This window comes from Gopherus flavomarginatus, chromosome 2 (assembly GCF_025201925.1).
Source record: "Gopherus flavomarginatus isolate rGopFla2 chromosome 2, rGopFla2.mat.asm, whole genome shotgun sequence".
In the NCBI taxonomy this organism is placed as follows: domain Eukaryota; kingdom Metazoa; phylum Chordata; order Testudines; family Testudinidae; genus Gopherus; species Gopherus flavomarginatus.
The window spans coordinates 1,138,723-1,159,846 of record NC_066618.1 but is presented as its reverse complement, the minus strand read 5'-3'; the positions used below and the strand labels follow the sequence as shown (position 1 = coordinate 1,159,846).

General features: G+C 58.1%; 1 protein-coding gene across 4 annotated transcripts in view; it reads left to right on the top strand.

Moving 5' to 3' along the window:
• The window catches only part of NOS3 (nitric oxide synthase 3), an 82,766-nt gene that overhangs the window by 38,125 nt on the left and 23,517 nt on the right, over positions 1-21,124 (top strand). For all 4 annotated transcript variants that reach the window (XR_007772825.1, XM_050942449.1, XM_050942450.1 and 1 more), the window contains exons 11-16: positions 11,196-11,269; positions 12,913-13,057; positions 14,078-14,182; positions 14,949-15,016; positions 15,341-15,457; positions 16,832-17,006. Coding sequence is in view for 3 of the 4 variants with exons in the window: in XM_050942449.1 (XP_050798406.1) it covers positions 11,196-11,269; positions 12,913-13,057; positions 14,078-14,182; positions 14,949-15,016; positions 15,341-15,457; positions 16,832-17,006 (684 nt within the window). In the remaining variant the exon portion in view is untranslated. The remainder of the gene's footprint in view (positions 1-11,195; positions 11,270-12,912; positions 13,058-14,077; positions 14,183-14,948; positions 15,017-15,340; positions 15,458-16,831; positions 17,007-21,124) is intronic.

Sequence of the window (21,124 nt, the reverse complement as noted above, 5' to 3'; positions counted from 1 at the left end):
CAGGTAATTTGCATCAACATAAACACTAACAGCCAGAAATTTTCTGTTGTGAATGGATCCACTGACTTTCCTTTTGAAAGATCCTGTGTGGGTAGCTTAGAAAAGCTCTCAGATGGAGTAGAAGCTGTTAAGAAAGTTGAGCAGCCCCATAACCGTGTGGCTGGGTTTGGCCAGCTTGTTGGGAAGACAGTTGTGTTGGAACAGGAATGTCTCCATGCTGATTCTGTGAGTGAGCAGTCTGTGCTTCAGGGTCTGAGGACAGATTTGGTTACTGGTGTGTCAGAGCAGAACAGTTTTATGGCCGAATGCTTGAGGATGCAGGGGAGAGCAAGCGAACGCTCACCCTCAGACCCTTTGGATTCGTGTGGTATCTCTGTAAGATAGAGTCCAGCCTGGGAATTGGTAGCAGCTGAAAATTTAAAAGCTAGGAGCTGAAACTTCCTTGATTAACTCACATTCACACCCTTCAGTTGTAGCAAACTGCTTGCACAGATTACCATGAGGATCTTTTTTCCGAGGAGCTTTTCTAAGCAACAATTTGCCCCCACAGAATTTCTGCCCTTATCCTCTTCACCTAGGGCTTGCTCTAAAGGAACACTTTCCTGAGCAACAACAGACTCTGGGTTTTACTCATATCCAGGACCATCTTTGGCCCATCAGGTGGATTCCTACACAATCCCCTTTCAAGCAAACTCATAGACTCACTAGATAAAAGGTTAGAGGTACTCTCCTTCTCTCTGCAACGTTCCTCATAGTCACGGGCAACCTGCAAGTTGTCAGGCTCAACACACACAAGTTTAGGAGTCATTTCCTCCTTGTGGCAAGTTTCCACACCATCAGTAGGTAACACAATCAAATCACCTTCATGCTCTCCTTGTGCCCTGGCTAGGGTATCACCCTGATCAGACAGAGTTGCTACACTATTTTCCAACCACACATTAGCAACTGGCAAACTACAAGCACCAGAATTGTCTGGCCTCTGGGATTTTGCTAGGACACTAACTGGATGCACCCTAGTCACAGGGCCATTCTCCCCAGCAGACACAGACAGGACTATTCCTTTCCTGGACTTTAGCTGTATCCAAAACCAACTCTGAGACAATTGCACTATTCTCAACCCTCCCAGGCTGAGAGGCACCTTCTGTCTGTTCCACAGACAAAGAAGAGCTGGAGACACCTTCTCCTTCACCAGACACACAGCTCGGGATCTCATTTCCCTTGTCCAGCACACAGGGCTGTTCACAGACAACAGCTTGGAGATCGGGGTAGCTCCCTCCATAGGCAAGTCAATACCCCTGACAGAAATAGGCACATTCCTTTCACTGTCACATTTCTCCACACAGGAAACAGGTAAGGGACAGGGACACTCATCTTCCACTGTCCTTGTCTTCCCAAATTGCTGACTAGACCAAGCCAGCAGCTCACCAGGCTACCTAGGGTCCTCCCAACTTCCCCTACCAGGCACATGGCCACTCCCAACAGATACCTGCTGCTCTTCTCACTACACTGAGCTACTTTCAGCAAATCACAGTTACCTTTTTCAGGTTCCCTTTTACAAACTGAACCAGCCAACAACCTATCACCCATCCCAAATCTACCCTTTCCTCCCTCAGTTCGGGCTTCAACCTGACCATCCACTTGAATCTGCTCCTGAGAAACACTTTCCTGACCAATGAGATCTTTCTGCTTTTTATCTAATTCCAGATTCTGAGACATTAGACAGACGTTCAGAAACTCCATTCACAGACAAACAGCTCTTCTCGTCAGACAAACATTTGGAGAAACCCTCCCCAGGCAAATCATTGCCCATAACAGACACAGGTGTAAGATCATTCCTGTCCTGTGACTGGCTCCCTGGACTGAACAAAGCTTTAACATCTTCCCCAATCAAAAGCTCCTTAGGCAATAACGTCCTTACCCCAGCTATCACTGCGTGCCGAGCACTGTTCCATTCGAGGTGGAGTCTGGCTACAGGCACACGGACAGTAAAACATTCACACTCTGATTTGGTAAATAATCTTCCTCTTTGACCAGATCTGATTAACAAGAGTGATATTAGAAGCCATAATTAGCCTAAACAGTTTTTACCATTGACTTTTACACTCTCTATGAATTTGCCATGACCACTCCCATACATAGCACTGGCACAATTTATGGGGCCACCTTCTACTGAACACACAGTAACAGCATTGACATAAAAGCTGGCAGTGTTGGGGTACATTTGGTTACACCAGACAACTGCTCAGAGTTATACAACATACCAACATTGTTACAAACTGGACTTTCAAGAGGATACAACTTCTGCTGTTCTTCCCTTGCTTCTTTGACTTGGAGCTGAAGTCTCGCAGTTTCTTGTTACATCTGGCGAACCCTCCTCAGCAGCCAGCAGCTCCATGTGCCCCTTACAAGCTCTTTCTTCTCTCATCAGCCTCCTTCTTTCCTTTATCAGCTTCTTTCTCCCTCTCAGCAGCTTCTCTCTCCAATTCAGCTATTTTTTGCCTTTCCAGCAATCGAAGATCTGCTAGTTTCTGTTCATGCTCCAGTTGCAGTTTATTTGCTGCCTTTTTTATTCGAATTGCTTCTGCATCTTCTGTAGCCTCAGGTAAGGGCTGTGCTTCTGCCTCCTGATCACCAGCCATTAGCAGATCTCTCAGTTCTTGATTTGTAGCTTTCTTTCTAAAGCTTATCCCCTTTTCTGAACACAGATCTTTTTTATCAAGACCCTCATATGCTCTTTGCTCACCCATTGCAACTGCTCTTTAACCAACCAAACTCTCAATACCAAAATTCCAATTTGGATAGCGTGGGGTTCTGACCTAAAGCTTAATTGACCTGGTTCTGTGGATCCTTGCATGACTACACCACTGTGACGGTGCTGTCCGTGGGAGCCAGCTGAGGTCACCCTATTAGGGTGAACTGCAAACAAAATGGGGCAGACAAACCCCAAGTGCTGGTGGATCTTCCAGTACTTAGATTTACCAACCAGCACAGAACAGCTTCTATAGTACCTCACTGGTTACTCAGAGTCCAAACAACACAGTTCCCTTAAAGTGCCCAGCCTCAGGCCTCCGTCCAGACACACCTGTCAGATATGATGATGAACATAAGAATGGCCATACCGGGTCAGACCAAAGGTCCATCTAGCCCAGTATCTGTCTACCGACAGTGGCCAGTGCCAGGTGCCCCAGAGGGAGTGAATCTAATAGGCAATGATGAAGTGATCTCTCTCCTGCCATCCATCTCCATCCTCTGACAGACATGGCTAGGGACACCATTCTTTACCCATCTTGGCTAATAGCCATTTATGGACTTAACCACCATGAATTTATCCAGTTCCCTTTTAAACATTGTTATAGTCCCAGCCTTCACAACCTTCTCAGGTAAGGAGTTCCACAAGTTGACAGTGCGCTGCATGAAGAGGAAGGGAGGGGAGGAATAGCACAGTGGTTTGAGCATTGGCCTGCTAAACCCAGGGCTGTGAGTTCAATCTTTGAGGGGGCCACTTAGGGATCTGGGGCAAAATCAGTACTTGGTCCTGCTAGTGAAGGCAGGGGCTGGACTCAAGGTCCCTTCCAGTTCTAGGAGATTGGTATATCTCCAATTATTATTATTATAAATGCATAGGGAAAACTGAGGCACCCGCACAGTATTCAGAGAAAACTTTAAGAACATTCCCACTTCATCACAGGGGGGTCTCCCTTCCTTTTCATGTTAACTGGGGATGCCACAATCTCCGGGCTTCAAGATTTGCCAGGACTGCATGCCTAAAAGTGACCCCCCACACACACCTCCTGTTTCCGCTGTCTGGGTGAGGGTCACCAAAGAGACCTGTTGGGAATTCTGACCAAGAGCTCTTTAAGAGAGGGAGCAGTGGCTTAAAATCCTCCTCGTGGAGGCAGCTCTTCGACCTCAGTTAGATCCGGGTACCAGGGATCCTGCTCCTAGCATGTCTCCTTTGGCATGGAGCCTGCTGGTGCCATCTTCAAGAGATCCAGCAACGAAGAAAGACACTGCCGAGGAGGCAGGGCACCATCATGGAGCCTCTCAGGGGCATTCCAGCCTTTGGCACCAGTCCCAGTCACCAGCACAGAAGAAGAAGATGGAAAGAGGCCGATCTCCCTTGGCAAGACCCAGGGACCAGCCACCAGTGAAACCTCAGTCGGGCCACTGCTCGGGAACTCAGAATGGGACTACATCTACTCCTGCCCAAACGATGCAGTCGAGCCCGGGCCCATCGCGCTCGCCGAACCCCTTGGAGCACCTGCTGCTCCCGTCCATCCCGGAGGCTTTCGAAGCAGTGTAGTACTTGCTGAGACTCATGGTGCTGTTCTCGCCCCCGAGGCAGGCTCCATGCTGGCACCCCATTCAGTCTAAGGGAAAGCTAGCGACAATGTCACACCGATCCCTGTCACCTTGGCACCCCCCGATGCCAGCGCCTCCATCCAGGGAGTGCAGTGGGTCCCCAGGCTCCTGACACGACGTCGAGAGATGCAATGCCACCCTGGTCCTCCTATTCAGACTCATACCGCTTGGACTATAGCAGGAGCAGAAGGTCCAGATCACAGCACCACAGGGCGTCCCACCCAACACAGTGGCCCTCAGAATGACTGAACCCAGCTCAGTGGCCCTTTTGGACTCCATGGGCTTTCAATCAAGGCCAGGGCTGGAGCCAGGGGTCCCGTTTGGGAGCTGCATCAGTGGCGTCTGCAACGTTTGTCCCACCACAACCAGCGACTGAGGCAGTACCTCCAGTGTCAACGCGGTCAGCCATGGCATCATCACCGACATTGGCACCGACCGCGGCGCTGCCCTCGACGACACCTGCAGCACCAGAGGTGTCAGCAGCTCAGACTGCTTCTATGGTGCCAGCTGCGCCTTCGGCACCAACAACGGCGCTGGCACCAGCATCAACGCTGGCTGTGGCCACAGGCGCCGACTCTGTGGGTGCTCCAGGCCCGGAGCACCCACGGGGAAAAATTGGTGGGTGGTCAGGACCCCCCGGCAGCTCCCCATGACCCCGCCCCCCTGCCCCAGCTCACCTCCATCTCCACCTATGCCTCCACCGCGAGCGCCAGTGTGTCCTGCTTCTCCCACACACACACCAAGCTTGCGCTGCAAAACAGCTGTTTCATGCAGCAAGCACTGGGAGGGAGGGGGGGTTGGAGGAATGCGGTGCGCTGGGGGAAGAGGCAGAGCTGGGGTGGGGATTTGGGGAGGGGTCCAGGAGGGGCAGGGAGGGGGTGGAGTCGAGGCCAAAAGTTGGTGTCTGTGGCTGCCACGGGATCCATGAGGACCCCAGTGCAGATGCTACACCAGGAGTCTACGCCAGCACCGGCGCAGGATCCAACATGACCACCAATACCAGCACACCTCGTGGCACTGGAAGCAGGCCAACCAGCCACAGTTCCCCCTGGGGTCATGAGATCCCGCGGGTGGGAATGGTAGAGAGCAACCACCTCCTTTGGTGGCCTCCTCCTTGTCTGCACCAGATGAGGCGCTGGCGGGCGCTTCCATAGCCCCAGCTCTGGAAGACTCCAGGGTGTTGCAGCAGCTGCTGTGCCGAGTCGCCCAGGGTCTGGGTATTAAGGCGGAGGAAGTAGTAGATGATGCAGACCCTATGATGGACATCCTGGCTCCCTCCGGCCCTGCCCGTATCACCTTACCACTGACAAAGACAATCACAGACATGACCAAGACTCTGTGGCAGACCCCGGCCTCGCTGCCACCCACTGCCAAGCAGAACGAACGCCAGTACTTTGTGCCCTCCAGGGGTTATGAGCACCTCTACTCCCACCCCAGCCTGACTCGCTGGTGGTGGACGCTGCTAACCAGTGGGAGAGGCAAGACTTTCAGGGCCCTTCCCCCAAGAATAAGGACACTAAAAAGCTAGACCTATTCAGGCAAAAGGTGAACTCAACGGGGGGACTGCAACTCTGAATATCAAACCAACAGGCCATCGTCAGCAGATACCTACAATACCTGCCTGGCAATGGCTAACTTCACAGAGTTGGTCCCCTTGGGGTCCCATGCCAAATTTTCAGCTTTGGTTGAGGAGGGGAGACTGACTCCAGGGTGTCCCTGCAGGTAGCACTTGATGGGGCAGATGCTGCCACCAGGGTTATGGCCATGAGAAGGGGCTCATGGCTCCAGGTTTCTGGGCTCCCCTATGAGGCCCAGCAGACCATACAAGACCTGCCTTTTGAGGGTGAGACTTTTTTTTTTTTTTGAGAAAATAGACAAGAAGCTGAACAGCCTAAAGGACTCCAGAGCCACCCTCAGGTCCTGGGCCTCTACACACTGAACGCAGCGGAGACCCTTCCGTCTGCAGCCTCCTCAGCAGTTTGGTCACCAGAACCTCCAGGACGGGTCCAGAAGGAGAAACAGGATAGGCAGGAGAAGGCCGCATCAACCCTCTGGCCAGGGCTCAGGACAACCCAAGCCATCTTCAGGGCCCAAACCAGCCTTTGAAGGCACGGTCGAGGATGGTGTACCACACCAAAGACTGGATCCACCCTGCCTTACCTTCTTGTCCCGACTATCCCCTTTCTTCTGTGCATGGTCACGTATCACCTCGGACTGCTGGGTGCTCCACATGGTAGAGAGGGCATACTCCATCCAATTCTATGCCTTCCCAGCCTTCCACACCCCTTCCCTATCCCTCTTCAGGGACGCTTCTCATGAGCAGTTCCTTATCCAGGAGGTGCTGTCGCTCCTTTCACTAGGGGCAGTGGAGGAGGGTCTCAGGAGTACAGGGGCAAGGGCTTCTATTCCCAGTATTTCCTAATACCGAAAGCCGAAGGTGGCCTCAGGCCCGTCCACGATCCTGTTGAATTCCTGCAGGTCCAGAAGAAACTCAAGTTCCGTATGGTCTTATTGGCCTCCATCATCCTCTCACTGGATCCAGCAGACTGGTATGCCAGCCTCAACTTGAAGGACGTGTACTTTCATATTGCGGTCACCCAGCCCCACAGGAAGTACCTCAGGTTTGTGGTGAACAACACCCACTACTAATTTACAGTTCTCCCATTTGGCCTGTCAGCACCTTGTATTTTCACCAAGTGCATGGCAGTTGTCGCTGCGTTTCTGTGCAGGCACCAAGTACAGGTGTTTCCGTACCTCGATGACTGGCTCATCAAGGGCTGCTCCAAGACCCAAGTGGAAGGTCAGATCAGATTCATCAGAGCCACCTTCGACAACTTGGGTCTCCTTCTTAACGAAGCAAAATCGATTCTGTCCCTGGTCCAGAGGATAGAAGTTATAGGGGCAATATTGGACTTGTCCTAGGCCAGGGCATACCTGCCGCAAGCGAGGTTTCAGGCCCTGACCAATATCATTAGAGGCCTCAGACAGTTTCCCACCACCACAGCAAGAAACTACCTGAAGCTTCTCAGACACATGGCTGCCTGTACCGACATGGTGCAGCATGCCAGGCTCAGGCTTCGACCTCTTCAGTCATGGCTTGCGTCAGTGTACCGCCCGGCCAGGGGCAGCCTGGACAGGACGGTGACCCTGCCTCGCCTGGTCCTCGACCCCTCCTGCCCTGGCTTGACCCTCAGGAGGTGTGCTCACCGATCCCCTTCGCCACTCTGCGGCTGTCTCTGTCACTGGTGATGGACACATCAGACGTGGGCTGGGGAGCACATCTGGGAGACTGCAGGACTCAAGGGCTCTGGTCTCAGGCAGATCTGGCTCTCCACATCAATGTCAGAGAGCTGAGAGTGGTGCACCTGATGTGCCAGACCTTCCGAGCACACTTAATGGGACAATGTGTATCAGTCATGATGGACAAAACCACAGCAATGTTCTGTATCAGGGGTAGGCAACCTATGGCACGTGTCCTGAAGGTGGCACGCGAGCTGATTTTCAGTGGCACTCACACTGCCTGGGTCCTGGTCACCGCTCTGGGGGCTCTGCATTTTAAATGAAGCTTCTTAAACATTTTAAAAACCTTATTTACTTTACACACAACAATAGTTTAGTTTATATATTATAGACTTATAGAGAGAGACCTTCTAAAAACGTTAAAATGTATGACTGGCACGTGAAACCTTAAATCAGAGTGACTAAATGAAGACTCAGCATAGCACTGCTGAAAGGTTGCCAACCCCTGTTCTATATCAACAAACGGGGTGCACGCTCCTCGCCACTCTGCCAGGAATCCCTCATGCTGTGGGACTTCTGTGTAGAACATTTAATACACCTGCAAGCATCATACCTCCCCAGGGTACAGAACACGCTGGTGGACCACCTCAGCAGGTTGTTTCATGGCCATGAGCGGTCCCTCCCCCTGGCCGTCACAATTTCAATCTTCCAGAGGTTGGGATTTCCCCAGATAGCCCTATTCATCACGTGATACAATGACGTGCCAGCAGTTCTGCTCCTTCCAAAATCACAGCCCGGGCTCCAGTGCGGACACGTTCCTCCTCCCTTGGGGATGTTGTCTCCTATACGCCTTTCTGCCAATACTGCTCATTCACAAGGTGCTCCTCAAGATCCAGAGGGAATGCGCTCAGATCATATTGATACCACCAGCTTGGCCCCATCAGCACTTGTACACATCTCTCCTAGACATGTCCGTGGAAGCCCTGATCACCCTGCCGCTCTTCCCGGACCTTCTAACACAAGATCATGGTCGTCTTCAGCATCCGAACCTTGAGTTGCTTCACCTCACAGTGTGGAAGTTCCATGGTTGAACCCAATGGAGCTTTCCTGTTCAGACCAAGTTTGACAGGTCCTCCTTGGCAGCAGAAAACCATTTAAGAGAGACACATACCTCGCCAAGTGGGTGAGATTTTCAGTCTGGTCAGCGCAGCATTATTTGTGCCCAACAATGGCTTCAGTGCAGCTTATTTTGGACTACCTTCTACATCTGAAGCAGCAGGGGCTTTCGTTATCGTCAAGAAGGGTGCACTTAAGTGCCATTTTGGCCTTTCACCCTGGCGAGGAGGGCCTTTCTGTGTTTGCTAACCTGACGGTCAGCCTGTTCTTAAAAGGGCTCGACAGGCTATACCCTAACATCCGTCAGCGTGTCCTGATCTGGGACCTCAACCTGGTCCTGTCTAGACTCACGGGATCCTCCTTTGAGCCTTTGGCGATGTGCTCCCTGCTGTACCTCTCTTACAGGGTGGCGATCCTGGTGGCGATAACCTTGGCCAAGAGAGTGTCTGAACTCAAGGCCCTAACCTCAGAGCCCCCTTATACTATGTTCTATAAGGTTAAGGTGCAGGTCAGGTCTCCTGCTTTCCTCCCAAAGGTGGTATCACAGTTTCACATTAACCAGGACAGCTTTCTCCCAGTGTTCTACCCTAAGCCACATTCTAGCAGCAGGGAGCAGAGACTCCACTCACTAGATGTCCACAGCGTGCTAGCTTTCTACATTGAGAAAACGAAGCAGAAAATCAGTCCAGCTGTTCGTGGCGGTGGCAGACAGAATGGAAAGGCCTACCCATGTTGTCACAATGCATTTCATCATGGATTACACCCTGCATTTGCGAGTGCTACAACCTGGCAGCGGTTCTTGCACCCCCAATCACTGCGTACTCCACCTTCAACAGCATTCCTGGCTCAGGTTCCTGTGACGAAGTGGGACTGTTCTTAATGTTTCCTATGAATACTGTGTAGGTGCCTCAGTTTTCCCTATGCATTTCTTAAGTCTCTAGGTGGTGGGCCAGTGCAAATAAATGGCTGACACTCTGTCTCCTGGCAACTAATGGCCGGAGCCCTTCCCCCCTGCAAGGGGATGCTAAAGATGTGGGAGAACAAAGGAATCAGGTGACCTCCTGGCCCGGGAAAGAGACAAAGCCCAGAAAGGAGGGGCTGGAGGGTGAGTCACTTTGGGGCTGGTTGGGGATGAGGAGTGGGGGCAGACGTGGGGGGTCTTGCTCACTGGCCCCCAGAATGGACCCGGCCGAGGGGTCCGGTTCTCTGTACCTACAAGCTCTGTTTTAAACCGTGTTCCTGTCATCGAATAAACCTCTGTGTTACTGGCTGGCTGAGAGTCACGTCTGACTGCGAAGTGGGGGTGCAGGACCCTCTGGCTTCCTCAGGAACCCGCCTGGGCGGGCTCGCTGTGGGAAGCACACGGAGGGGCAGAGGATGCTGAATGCTCCAAGCAGAGACCCAGGAGGTGAAGACGTGTGAGCGTCTTGCCCTGAACAAGTCTGCTCCAAGGGAGAGGAGGCTCCCCAAAGTCCTGCCTGGCTTGGTGGGGACTCCGTGACAGTTCCCACTCAGGAAATCTGCAGAGCGGCAACGTGTCCCCCATCCACACTTTTACCACGCGCTGTGCGATTACGCAGCAGGCCAGAGATGATGCCACCTTTGGACGAGCCGTGCTCCAATCAGTGGACGACTCTGGCCCCACCTCCTGAACTGGGGCTTGTGACTCACATGACTGGAATTGACATGAACAAGCACTCGAGAGTGAGTGGTGGAAAAAGCCGATTACTCACCTTCTCATAACTGTTGTTCTTCCAGATGTGTTGTTCACGTCCATTCCAATACCCACCCTCCCAGCCCTCAGTCGGAGCAGCTGGCAAGAAGGGGTGGAGGGTCGGCAGGACCCTACTTTGGGCGCGACTCCAGGGAGCGCCCAGGCCGACTGACGGTTGCTGCTTGGGGGGGAATCTTGCGGCTGGCGTGCCGGCGGTGCACACAGCTGATTGGAATGGACATGGTGAACACATCTCGAAGAAGAGCAGTTACAGGACGTCAGTAAGCATCGTTTCTAAGGTAAGAAGGAGCTGGTTTGAATCCCCTGTATTCTACAGGTTTTAAGGCTGAAATGTAACCACAGAACGGCTTGATGTTAATGAACAGGCAGGTTCAGTGCAGCCTTAAAGACTTGTATACGGGGGCCCCACAAAATCGAATAGCCCGGGGCCCACAGGAGAGTTAAACTGGCCCTGCCTGGATCGTCCCTCCCCCCCGGGACTGCCCCACCCGCCAGGATCACCCCTCCCCCAGTGCCCCCCAGTGCCATCCAAGGGACACCCTCTCCTTCCCAGGCAGCCCCATGCAGGTCCAGCCCCCCAGCAGGAGCTCCCCCCAGCACCTCCCTGGGGTGCTGCACAGCCAGCCACTTCCCATCCTCCTGTGCAGTGGAGCTGGCCGGTCCCAGGCCCTGGTGGGCTGCATGGCCGCTCCCCGCCCCCTCCCACGGCTGCCCGGGGCTGACCTGGCTGGTTCCTTTGCAGCCGGACGCCTGGAAGGTTTATACCTCGAAGGGCACCAGCATCACCAGGAAGAAAACCTTCAAAGAAGTGGCCAAGTAGGTGCCAGGCTGGCCCCGGGGTGGGGGTGGGGAGAGGGGTGGGGTGGGAGGAGCATGAGGGGTGGGAGGGTAGCGGGTGCGGAGGGTAAGGGCACTATGAGCGGGCGAGGAGGGGACCATGAGCAGGGGGTGGGGTGGGGGAGTGATGGCCCTAAGAAAGGGCAGAGCCCATCCCCTCAGAACTCCCCTTCTCGGTCCCGGGACCTCGCTCTGCCCCTACCCCCATCCCACCCCCCCCCGGACCGTAGATAGGCATGTCTGGGCGTGGCAGGAGCAGCAGGGCATGAATAGGCGTGTCTAGGCATGGCAGGACCAGCAAGGCGTGGAGATGTGTGTCCAGACATGGCAGGAGCAGCAGGGCATGGATAGGCATGTCCAGGCATGGCAGGAGCAGCAGGGCATGGATAGGAGTGTCTGGATATGGCAGGACTAGCAAGGTGTGAAGACGCATGTCCAGGCGTGGCAGGAGCAGCAGGGTGTGCATAGGCGTGTCTGGGTGTGACAGGAGCAGCAGGGCGTGGATAGGCGTGTCCGGGTGTGGCAGGAGCAGCAGGACATGGATAGGCATGTCCCGGCGTGGCAGGACTGGCAGGGTGTGGAGATGCATGTCCAGGCGTGGCAGGAGCAGCAGGGTGTGGATAGGTGGGTCTAGACGTGGCAGGACTATCAAGGTGTGAAGAGGCGTGTCCAGGCGTGGCAGGAGCAGCAGGGCATGGATAGGAGTGTCTGGATGTGGCAGGACTAGCAAGGTGTGAAGACGCATGTCCAGGCGTGGCAGGAGCAGCTGGGCATGGATAGGCGTGTCTGGGCGTGGCGGGACTGGCAGGATATGGAGATGCGTATCTGGGTGTGGCAGGAGCAGCAGGGCATGGATAGGCGTGTCTGGGCATGACAGGACTGGCAGGGTGTGGAGATGCGTGTCTGGGTGTGGCAGGAGCAGCAGGGCGTGGATAGGCGTGTCTGGGCATGACAGGACTGGCAGGGTGTGGAGATGCGTGTCTGGGTGTGGCAGGAGCAGCAGGGCGTGGATAGGCATCTCTGGGTGCGGCAGGAGCAGCAGGGTGCAGATAGGCGTGTCTGGATGTGGCAGGACTAGCAAGGTGTGAAGACGTGTCCAGGCATGGCAGGAGCAGCAGGGCGTGGATAGCCGTGTCTGGGCGTGACAGGACTGGCAGGGTGTGGAGATGCGTGTCTGGGTGTGGCAGGAGCAGCAGGGCGTGGATAGCCGTGTCTGGGCATGACAGGACTGGCAGGGTGTGGAGATGCATGTCTGGGCATGGAAGGAGCAGCAGGGCATGTCGTGTCTGGGCATGGCCAGCTGCTTAGAAGTGCCAGGAGCTGCAGCATCCCTGACCCCTATGAGTGGGCATAGCGGGAGTTTGGGGGGGTGGAGAGAGCAGCTGATGGGCTGACAGAGGCCTTGGCCAGCTCTGCCCGGGCCAAGCTATAGCAGAGGCACTGAGGCCGTATCCTGCCCCATCGTTGTCTCCTCCCCTCACCCCGCGGCTTGTAGCCATAGGACCCGGCTGCCCGGGCACTGCCCTGGCCGGCTCAGACCACTGGCCCGGCAGGGGCCCAGGGCTGGGGCCTGCAGGAGGGAGCTGGCGCTGCTCATGGTGACACCTCTGGCCTCCCCACAGTGCGGTGAAGTTCTCAGCCAAGCTGATGGTCCACGTGATGGCGCGGCGCGTCAAGGCCACTATCCTGTATGCCACCGAGACGGGCAAGTCCCGCACCTACGCCTGGAACCTGGGCGAGCTGTTCCGGCGTGCCTTCGACCCCAAGGTGGGGCTGCAGGGGACTGCCTGTGGGGCGGGGGGCTGGTCGTTGGGGATGGCTGGGGGCAGGATGGGGTGGGTGGGGCGTAGCAGAGGATTGGTCGGGGGCTGGCTGGGGGAGAGGGGCTCTGGCAGGGGGGTATGGGGTGGAGATTCGCTGGGGGAGGAAGAGGGTCTGGCTGAGGAGGGTGGGGGGGTTGGCTTGGGGGGCTGGGTGAGGACAGGGCTGCCAGGGGGCAGTGTCAGGGGGCTGGCTGGGGTTCAGGGGATGAATGGGGGCTGGCTGGGGTGGGTGGAGGCTTGTGGGGGGCTGGGGGAGGATGGGAGCTGGTGGGCAGGAGGCTGGAGGGGGTGGGGGACTGGCTGTGGCTGGCACATTGTTGGCCCCTTGCTGGGTTCCCATCTCCCCGAAGGCTTTTCAGATGGGGGGGAACCTGCAACATTTGGTTTCCCAGGGCTCCTGCGTTCTCTTTCCAGCTCTGGGGGGTGGGAGCGGGCAGACTCTGGTGGGTACAGAGGGGGAGGAGGCGGGGAACCAGGACGCCTGGGTTCCACCCTGCTCTGGCAACGCAGGCACTGCCAGTGGCTCCCCCCCACGCCCCCATAGCCCCCGTGGCCTGGCTGCTCCGGAGGAGGCGGGGAGACCCCTATTGGTCAGGGATGAAATAACCAGCCCAGGTGAGGCTCCCTGGACCCCCAGCGGGGCCAGGCCCAGCAGCTCCAAGGGACCCTGCCCAGAGGGAGACACCTCAAGTCCAGAGCAGAGGCCGGCCCAGCGCTGTCGCAGGCAGCCAGGCCGGATGCCCCTGGGGGGCTCTGGACGATCTCATTATCCAGAGCAATGTCTGACGCTCTGACCGTGCCTGAGCGCTTGGCCTTAGCGAGACCCTGTGGCAGGGAGTTCCACTGGCTCAGTGTGAGTGGGGACAGGGATCCCTCCCCCCAGCCTGGAGCGTGCGGCCTGCCTGCTCTGCACAGGAGATGGGCACAGCAGTGCCCCACTGACCCCCCAGTGTCACCCCCCTAGGTGCTCTGCATGGACGAGTACGACATCGTCAGCCTGGAGCATGAGACCCTGGTATTGGTTGTGACCAGCACCTTCGGCAACGGCGACCCGCCGGAGAGTGGGGAGGTGAGGGGGGACCCCAGGGGGCAAAGTCTTGGGGCAGCACCTACGGATCGTTGTTGGGTGGGGAGCTGGTATTAGAGGGCCGGGGAGGTGCCCAAGATGGGGGGTCGGTGCCCGGGGGAGCAGCGCTAGGGAGCTGAGGGGTGCCTGGGAAAGCAGTAGGGGGCTGGAGGGGGCCTGAGGGAGCAGCACTAGAGGGACGGGGGGTGCCTGGGGGTGGCAGGCAGTGCTAGGGGGCTGGGGGGTGGCTGGGGATTGGTGCCCGGGGGAGCAACACTAGGGGGCTGGGGGTGGCAGGCAGCGCTAGAGGGCCGAGGGGTGCCTGGGGATCGGTGCTCGGGGGAGCAGCACTAGGGGGCTGGGGGGTGTCTGGGGAAGCAGTGCTTGAGGGTTGGGGGGTGCCTGGGGGTCGATGCCCGGGGGTTTCAGACAGCACTAGGGGGGTGGGGGTGTCCGGGAATGGGTGCCTGGGGGTTGCAGGCAGCGCTAGGGGCCCAGGGGGTGTCCAGAGATTGGTGCCTGGGGTTGGCAGGCAGAGCTAGGGGGCTGAGGAGTGCCTGGGGATCGGTGCCTGGGGGAGCAGTGATAGAGGGCCGGGGGATGACAAGGGGAACAGTGCTAGGGGGCTGGAGGGGGTCAGGGGGAGCAGTGCTAGAGGGCCGGGGGGTGCCTAGGGGAGCAGCGCTAGAGGACCAGGGGGTGCCTGGGGGAGCAGCGCTAGGGGGCCAGGCAGTGCCCGCCCAAGCCCCTGACCCCTCTCTCCCGGCAGAGCTTTGCCAAGGCGCTGATGGAGATGTCCTGCCCCTATGTCAGCTCCACGCAGCCCGAGCAACAAAAGTGAGTGATTCCCCGGGTGTGGGGCAGCTCTGGGCCAGCGCTGAGGACCCCCTGTGCCCGGGGCTGTGGGTTAGTGAGGTCCCTGGGCTGGCCGGGTCACTGCACCCGGGGCAAGGCTGCGGGTGGCACGTTCCGAACCTTGGAGTGGGGAATGCTTGGGACATGCACCCACTGCACCAGCACCCCCGAGAGGGGAAAGGCCCCCACCCAGGGGTTGGATTGGAGCTGGTGCCCCCAGAAGGGAGAGGTCCCAATCCCAGCCCCCACCCTGGGCAGGAAAGGGGGGGCCTGCCCAGCCTGGGCTCACTGCGCATCCCCTCCTAGGAGCTACAAGGTGCGGTTCAACAGCGTCTCGCAGAGCGACGGGCTCGTGGCCTCGTGGAAGAAGAAGCGAAAGGAATCGAGCAACACGGACAGCGCTGGGGCCCTGGGCACGCTCCGGTAGGGGCAGCCCATGGCGAGGGGCACCGGGACACCTGGGATCCGGCCCAGCTCTGCCCCTTTTAGCGCCTGGCTCTGGCTGCGTTCCCTTGTCTGTTGGGTGTGGGGGAGAGATGGACTCGCCCCTTGTCACGGAGCTCCAGGGTCTGGGCTGTGCCTGGCCTGTCAGCAGGCTCCGGGGTGGGACCCCTTAGCAGGCCGGGCCCAGGGACCCCCAGTTCGCTAGGGACCCACACTCCAAGGCGGGGCCTTCACCCCAACGCCCCGTCTCCCCATGCTCCCAGCAGCGAGGCCTGTGGGAGGCTGTGCTGGGCCCTACCGTGCTGGGCCCTACCAGGGGCGCGTTCCCTGCCACACGGGCCACCTGTGCCAACCAGGACCCGTCGATTAGTCACCTGGCCAGTCTGACGGGCCGAGGTCAGCGCAGCGAGCCAGGAGTCCAGCCGCAGGCCAGTACCTGCCGGGCCAGCCGAGCAGCACCAGCCCCGGCCTTGGCTCCGTCCCACCACCCATCTTCCAGAGGTTTCCTGCTGCCAGGCACGGCTGGTTCGGGCCTTGGCGTCTCTGTCTTGCGGGACGTGCTATGGGGCTGGGGTCGGTTTCAGTCAGTGCATGACCCTCTTCGCTCCAACCCCTCTCGGGAGCCCCCAATCCCCTGCCGCCTGCGCTGGTTCCCCAGGAGACGCAACCCTTCAGTGACAGTGCAACGTGCAGAGGGAAACTGAGGCACATGCAGGTGTCATACAGATATCACCCAACTCCCCCTTTGGCCCCCTCCACCCGTGTCCCCAGCTCAGCTCCAAGCACAGAGTGAACCCTTCTGCCCCCACTGGAGAGCAATGAAAAGTGCAGGGGAAACTGAGGCACACAGATGCTTTGTAAAAATGTTACCGAAAATTTCCTTTGGCAATCGGGGAAGCCAGCGAGGGCCAGGAAACGCCCCCTGGGTGAGGGCAGCAGGCGTGGGATGGGAGTGGAAAAGTCACACTGGGCCAGGGGGCATTCTGACCCCGCCCCCCACTCTCAGTGCCTCCCCAGGAGCCATGGCACCCCCTGCTGTCCTAGGGGGCAGAGGCAGCCCCAGCCAGCACCCCCTTTGCCAATGCCTCTTAGAGGAGGAGGGCACCCTGGTCTATCTGCGATCCTAGCCCTGCCCCCCAGGTCTGCCAGTGCCCCTCACTCCCGACCCACAGCCCCAGCTAGCCCAGCCCTGGGCTCCCCCTGTCCTGCAACATGTCCCCTGGGGCTGGTGGGAAGTGACTGGGTGACCTGTATGTTCCCACTCGGCCCTGGGGTCCCCCTCTTCATGGGCTGGAGCGGGGGGCAGGGCAAAACCCCGCCAGGGGCTCAGCTGCTGTCTCCTGTGCCCCCCAGGTTCTCAGTCTTCGGGCTGGGCTCCCGGGCCTACCCTCACTTCTGTGCCTTCGCGCACGCTGTGGACACGCGGCTGGAGGAGCTGGGAGGCGAGCGCATCCTGGCCATGGGGGAGGGCGACGAGCTGTGTGCCCAGGAGGAGGCCTTCCGCACCTGGGCCAAACGCGTCTTTCAGGTGAGCGAGGCGGGAGGGGCAGGGGCTGGAACTGGGTGCAGTGGGAATGGGGCTGGAAGGGCAGAGGGGGATAGGCTGGTGTCACAGAGTGGGGGAGAGTCAAGGCCCTGCACCCCTCTCCCTGCGAAAACCCAGTAGACTCCTGGGGTACCTCCCTGTACGCGAACAGCAGGTGAGGTAAGTACTTGTCCCAGTCCTGCGGGTGCTGGTTCATAAATGTTTTCAGCATCATCTTTAGCGTCCCGTTGAACCTTTCCACCAGCCCGTTGGACTGGGGGTGATACGCTGAGGCCCAGGTGTGCCGGACCCCACACTTCTCCCACAAGCACCGGAGGATGCCCGACATGAAGTTGGACCCTTGGTCTGTCAAGACTTCCTTGGGGAACCCCACTTGGCTGAAGATGGTCAGCAGTGCGTCCGCCACAGTGTCTGCTTCAATAGAAGCTAAGGGCACTGCCTCGGGGTAGCGGGTGGCAAAATCTACCACTATCAGAATGTATTTCTTCCCCAACCAGGTCATCTTGCTCAGAGGTCCCACTATGTCCATAGCCAACTTCTGGAAAGGTTCCTCTATGATAGGCAAAGGTCTCAAAGCTGCTTTCCCCTTGTCCTGGGCCTTCCCCACCCTCTGGCAGGGGTCACAGGATTGGCAGTACTGTCGGACCTGGGTAAAGACCCCAGGCCAGTAAAAGTTCTCTAGCAGCCTCTGCCTGGTGCGCCGGATTCCCTGGTGCCCTGTGAGAGGGATGTCATGGGCCAGGTACAGCAGCTTGTGGCAAAACTTCTGGGGGACCACCAGCTGCCTCCTGATCCCCCATGACTCTACTTCCCCTGGGGAAGCCCATTCTTGGTACAGGAACCCCTTCTCCCACAGGAACCTCTCCTTGCAACTTCTCCTCATGGTCTGTACCGCACTGAGGTCAGCCCGGTCCCTGGGCTTCCGCAAGGAGGGATCTTTCTGCAACTCGGCCTGGAACTCAGCAGCTGGGACAGGGAAGGGGACCTGCTCCCTCTCGCCGGGTGGGTTGGAAGCCGCAGTGCCCCTGATCCTTGTCCTTGGGTGCTTCCTCCCCACCAGGGTAGGGTTCTGTGCCTCCGGTGTGACATCCTTCCTGAGGTCAAGGCGTAGTGCCCCTTGCCGGCTCTGGCTATGGGTCAAGACTAAGGCATTCTGGGGGTTGCTTGACCAGTCCTCTAGGTCTCCCCACCATCAACATCTCAGTGGGCAAATGATGGTGCAACCCCACATCCTTGGGGACCTCCTTGGCCCCCCATTTCAGATGTAACCTCGCCATCATCACCTTGAATGAGGTCCCGCCCACCCCCATCAGGGTCAGGAAGGTGTTGGGCATCACCTGATCTGACGTCACCACCTCGGGCTGGGCCAGCGTCACCTCAGCGCCTGTGTCCCAGTATCCGTTGACCTTCCTCCCATCCACCTCCAGGGGAACAAGGCACTCGCTTCGCAGGGACAGCCCCACTCCCACCCTGTAAACCGAGAACCTTGAGTCTGGAGCATCCAACCCCCCAGAGAAGCTGGCCTGGGGCCCTCCTCTCTCCTGGGCCATTGGAAAGCTGTCAGCCCCGCTTGCCTGGGAAGCCTGCCCCTCATCCAGCTGGGTCCCTACCCAGTTAACCCTCTGTGGGTCCAGTCTGCTCGGTCTGTACCCGAGCCTGGGGCACTGGGTCTGAATGTGGCCTCTCTGGCCACAGCAATAGCAGCTCACGTCCCATTGGTCCCCCCGAGCTGGTCGGTTGGCCTGATGGCATGTGTTCCCCTTGGGAGGGAGTTCTCCATTGTGATGCAGCAGGGACTGTCTGTGTGGGGGATGGGAGAGCCGGGGATTCCTTTAGGTGAGGGACTAGGACCTAAGCCTGTAACCTGAGCCAGGGAGCAGTGAGGGGTGTCAGCACCTTTGCCCGGGAAGCTGGACAAAGGAAGGGGCCGGCTGGAGGGGGTTGAGTTGAGTTTCGGTTTTGGGCTGGCTGGTTGGACTAGGCTGGGATCCAAAGACCCTGAACCGCCAGAAGGACTCGATGGAGGGGTCCTAGTTGTGCCTGCAAGCTCTGCTGTAACCTGCATTCCTATTGTCCAATAAACCTTCTGTTTTACTGGCTGGCTGAGAGTCACTGTGGGTCCCAGGAAGAGGGGTGCAGGACCGGACTCCCCCACACTCCGTGACAACTGGTGGCAGCGGCGGGAGATACTGCACCCCGTGGATGGCGCTTCCTGCAGTAAGTGGCTGGGGAGCAGTAAAACGAAGGGGTGATTAACCCCTGGGAGTGTGTGCCCAGTGAGAAGGACTTTGCAGTAACAGGGTCCCCCGGGGGATTGCAGCGAGCGGTCCCAGGGGCGGAGGAGTCTGCAGCTCGACCCTGGCAGAGAGGTGGTGACCTCAAGAAGGGCTGGTGCACTAGGGGTCCCCCTGGAAACCGTGGGGAGCGGCGAGCACCCCGGCCTGTGAGTGGCCAGCAGGAAGATGTATGCCAAGCGGCGCAAGTGTGACCTGCTGGAGCTGTGCAAGCAGAGGAGGCTGCACAGGGGCAGACTCACCAAGGACCAGCTGGTTGCCCGGCTGGAGGAGGGAGACCGCATGAATGAACGGAGCCCTGTCTCTGAGGGAAGCAGCCTGGCAGATGCAGCGCAGGCACCAGTGTCTGTCCCAGCTGGGACTGGTCAGCCGGCGGCTGAGGGCTTCCCGAGACCCCCCCTTCCTATGCCTAGGGGCAGGAGCCCAGCGAATGCCGAGGGCACCATGACCCCCCCAGCCAGCAGGGAATCCTCCCCGCGAAGCTCATCCCCCAGCAGGGGATCGTCCCAGCGGCACTCGGCATCCGTGGAGTGGAAGCGGCTGGAATGGGAGAAAGAGCTAAAACTGAGAGGGCTGGAGGATCATGAGAGACAGAGAGAACATGAAGTGAGACAGAGAGAACTTGAGGAGAGACAAAGACAGTGGGAACTGGAGGAGAAAGAGAGACAGCATCATCATGAGCTGGAACTGGCGAAGCTGAGGAGCTGCAGGCCCCCGGCTGCGGTGAGCAAAGGGGGGCCCAGGACTGCACGGAGCTTTGATAAGTGCATCCTGGCCCAGGGACAACCGACCGGTTTGAGGGGACCAACGGGACATGAGCTGCTATCAATGTGGTCAGAGGGGCCACATACGGTCCGAGTGCCCCAGGCTCAAGGACAGACTGAGCAGACCGACCCCACACCGGGTTAACTTAGTAGAGACCCAGCCGGATGAGGGGCAGCGTTCGCAGGAAAGGGGGGCTGGCCGCATATGCAAAGGAGGGAGGAGGGCCCTAGGTCAGCTCCTCTGGGGGGCTGGATGCTCCAGGCTCCGAGTTTTTGGTTTACAGGGTGGGCGCGGGGCTGCCCCTCCGGAAACAGTGCCTTGTTCCCCTGGAGGTAGAGGGGAGGAAGGTCACTGGGTACTGGGACACGGCCGCAGAGGTGACGCTGGTCCGGCCCGAGATGGTGGCCTCAGATCGGATGGTGCCTGACACCTACCTGACCCTGATGGGCGTGGGCGGGACCCCATTCAAGGTGCCTGTGGCGAAGGTACACTTGAAGTGGGGGGCCAAGGAGGGACCCAAGGACATGGGGGTACACCCACATTTGCCCATGGAGGTGTTAAGGGGGGGGAGACCTGGAGGTCTGGCCAAGCAACGCCCGGAGTGCCCTGGTCGTGACCCGTAGTCAGAGTCAGCGGAGGGCACTGCGCCCCAACAACAGGGAAGGTACTCTGCCCGAGGCGCAGGACCCTAACCTGGTGGGGAGGGAACGCACAGGGACACAGCTCAGAGAGGCTGCGGCCTCAGACCCATCCGATGAGAGAGAGCAGGTCTTCTTCCCTGTCCCAACTGCTGAGTTCCAGGCCGAGTTGCAGAAAGATCCCTCCTTGCGGAGACCAAGGGACCTGGCTGACCTCAGTGCGGTACAGACCATGAGGAGAGGTTGCAAGGAGAGGTTCCTGTGGGAGAAGGGGTTCCTGTACCGAGAATACTTCCCCTGGGGGAGCCTAGAGTCATGGGGGATCAGGAGGCAGCTGGTGGTTCCCCAGAAGTTTTGCCACAAGCTACTGTACCTGGCCCATGACATCCCTCCCGCAGGGCAC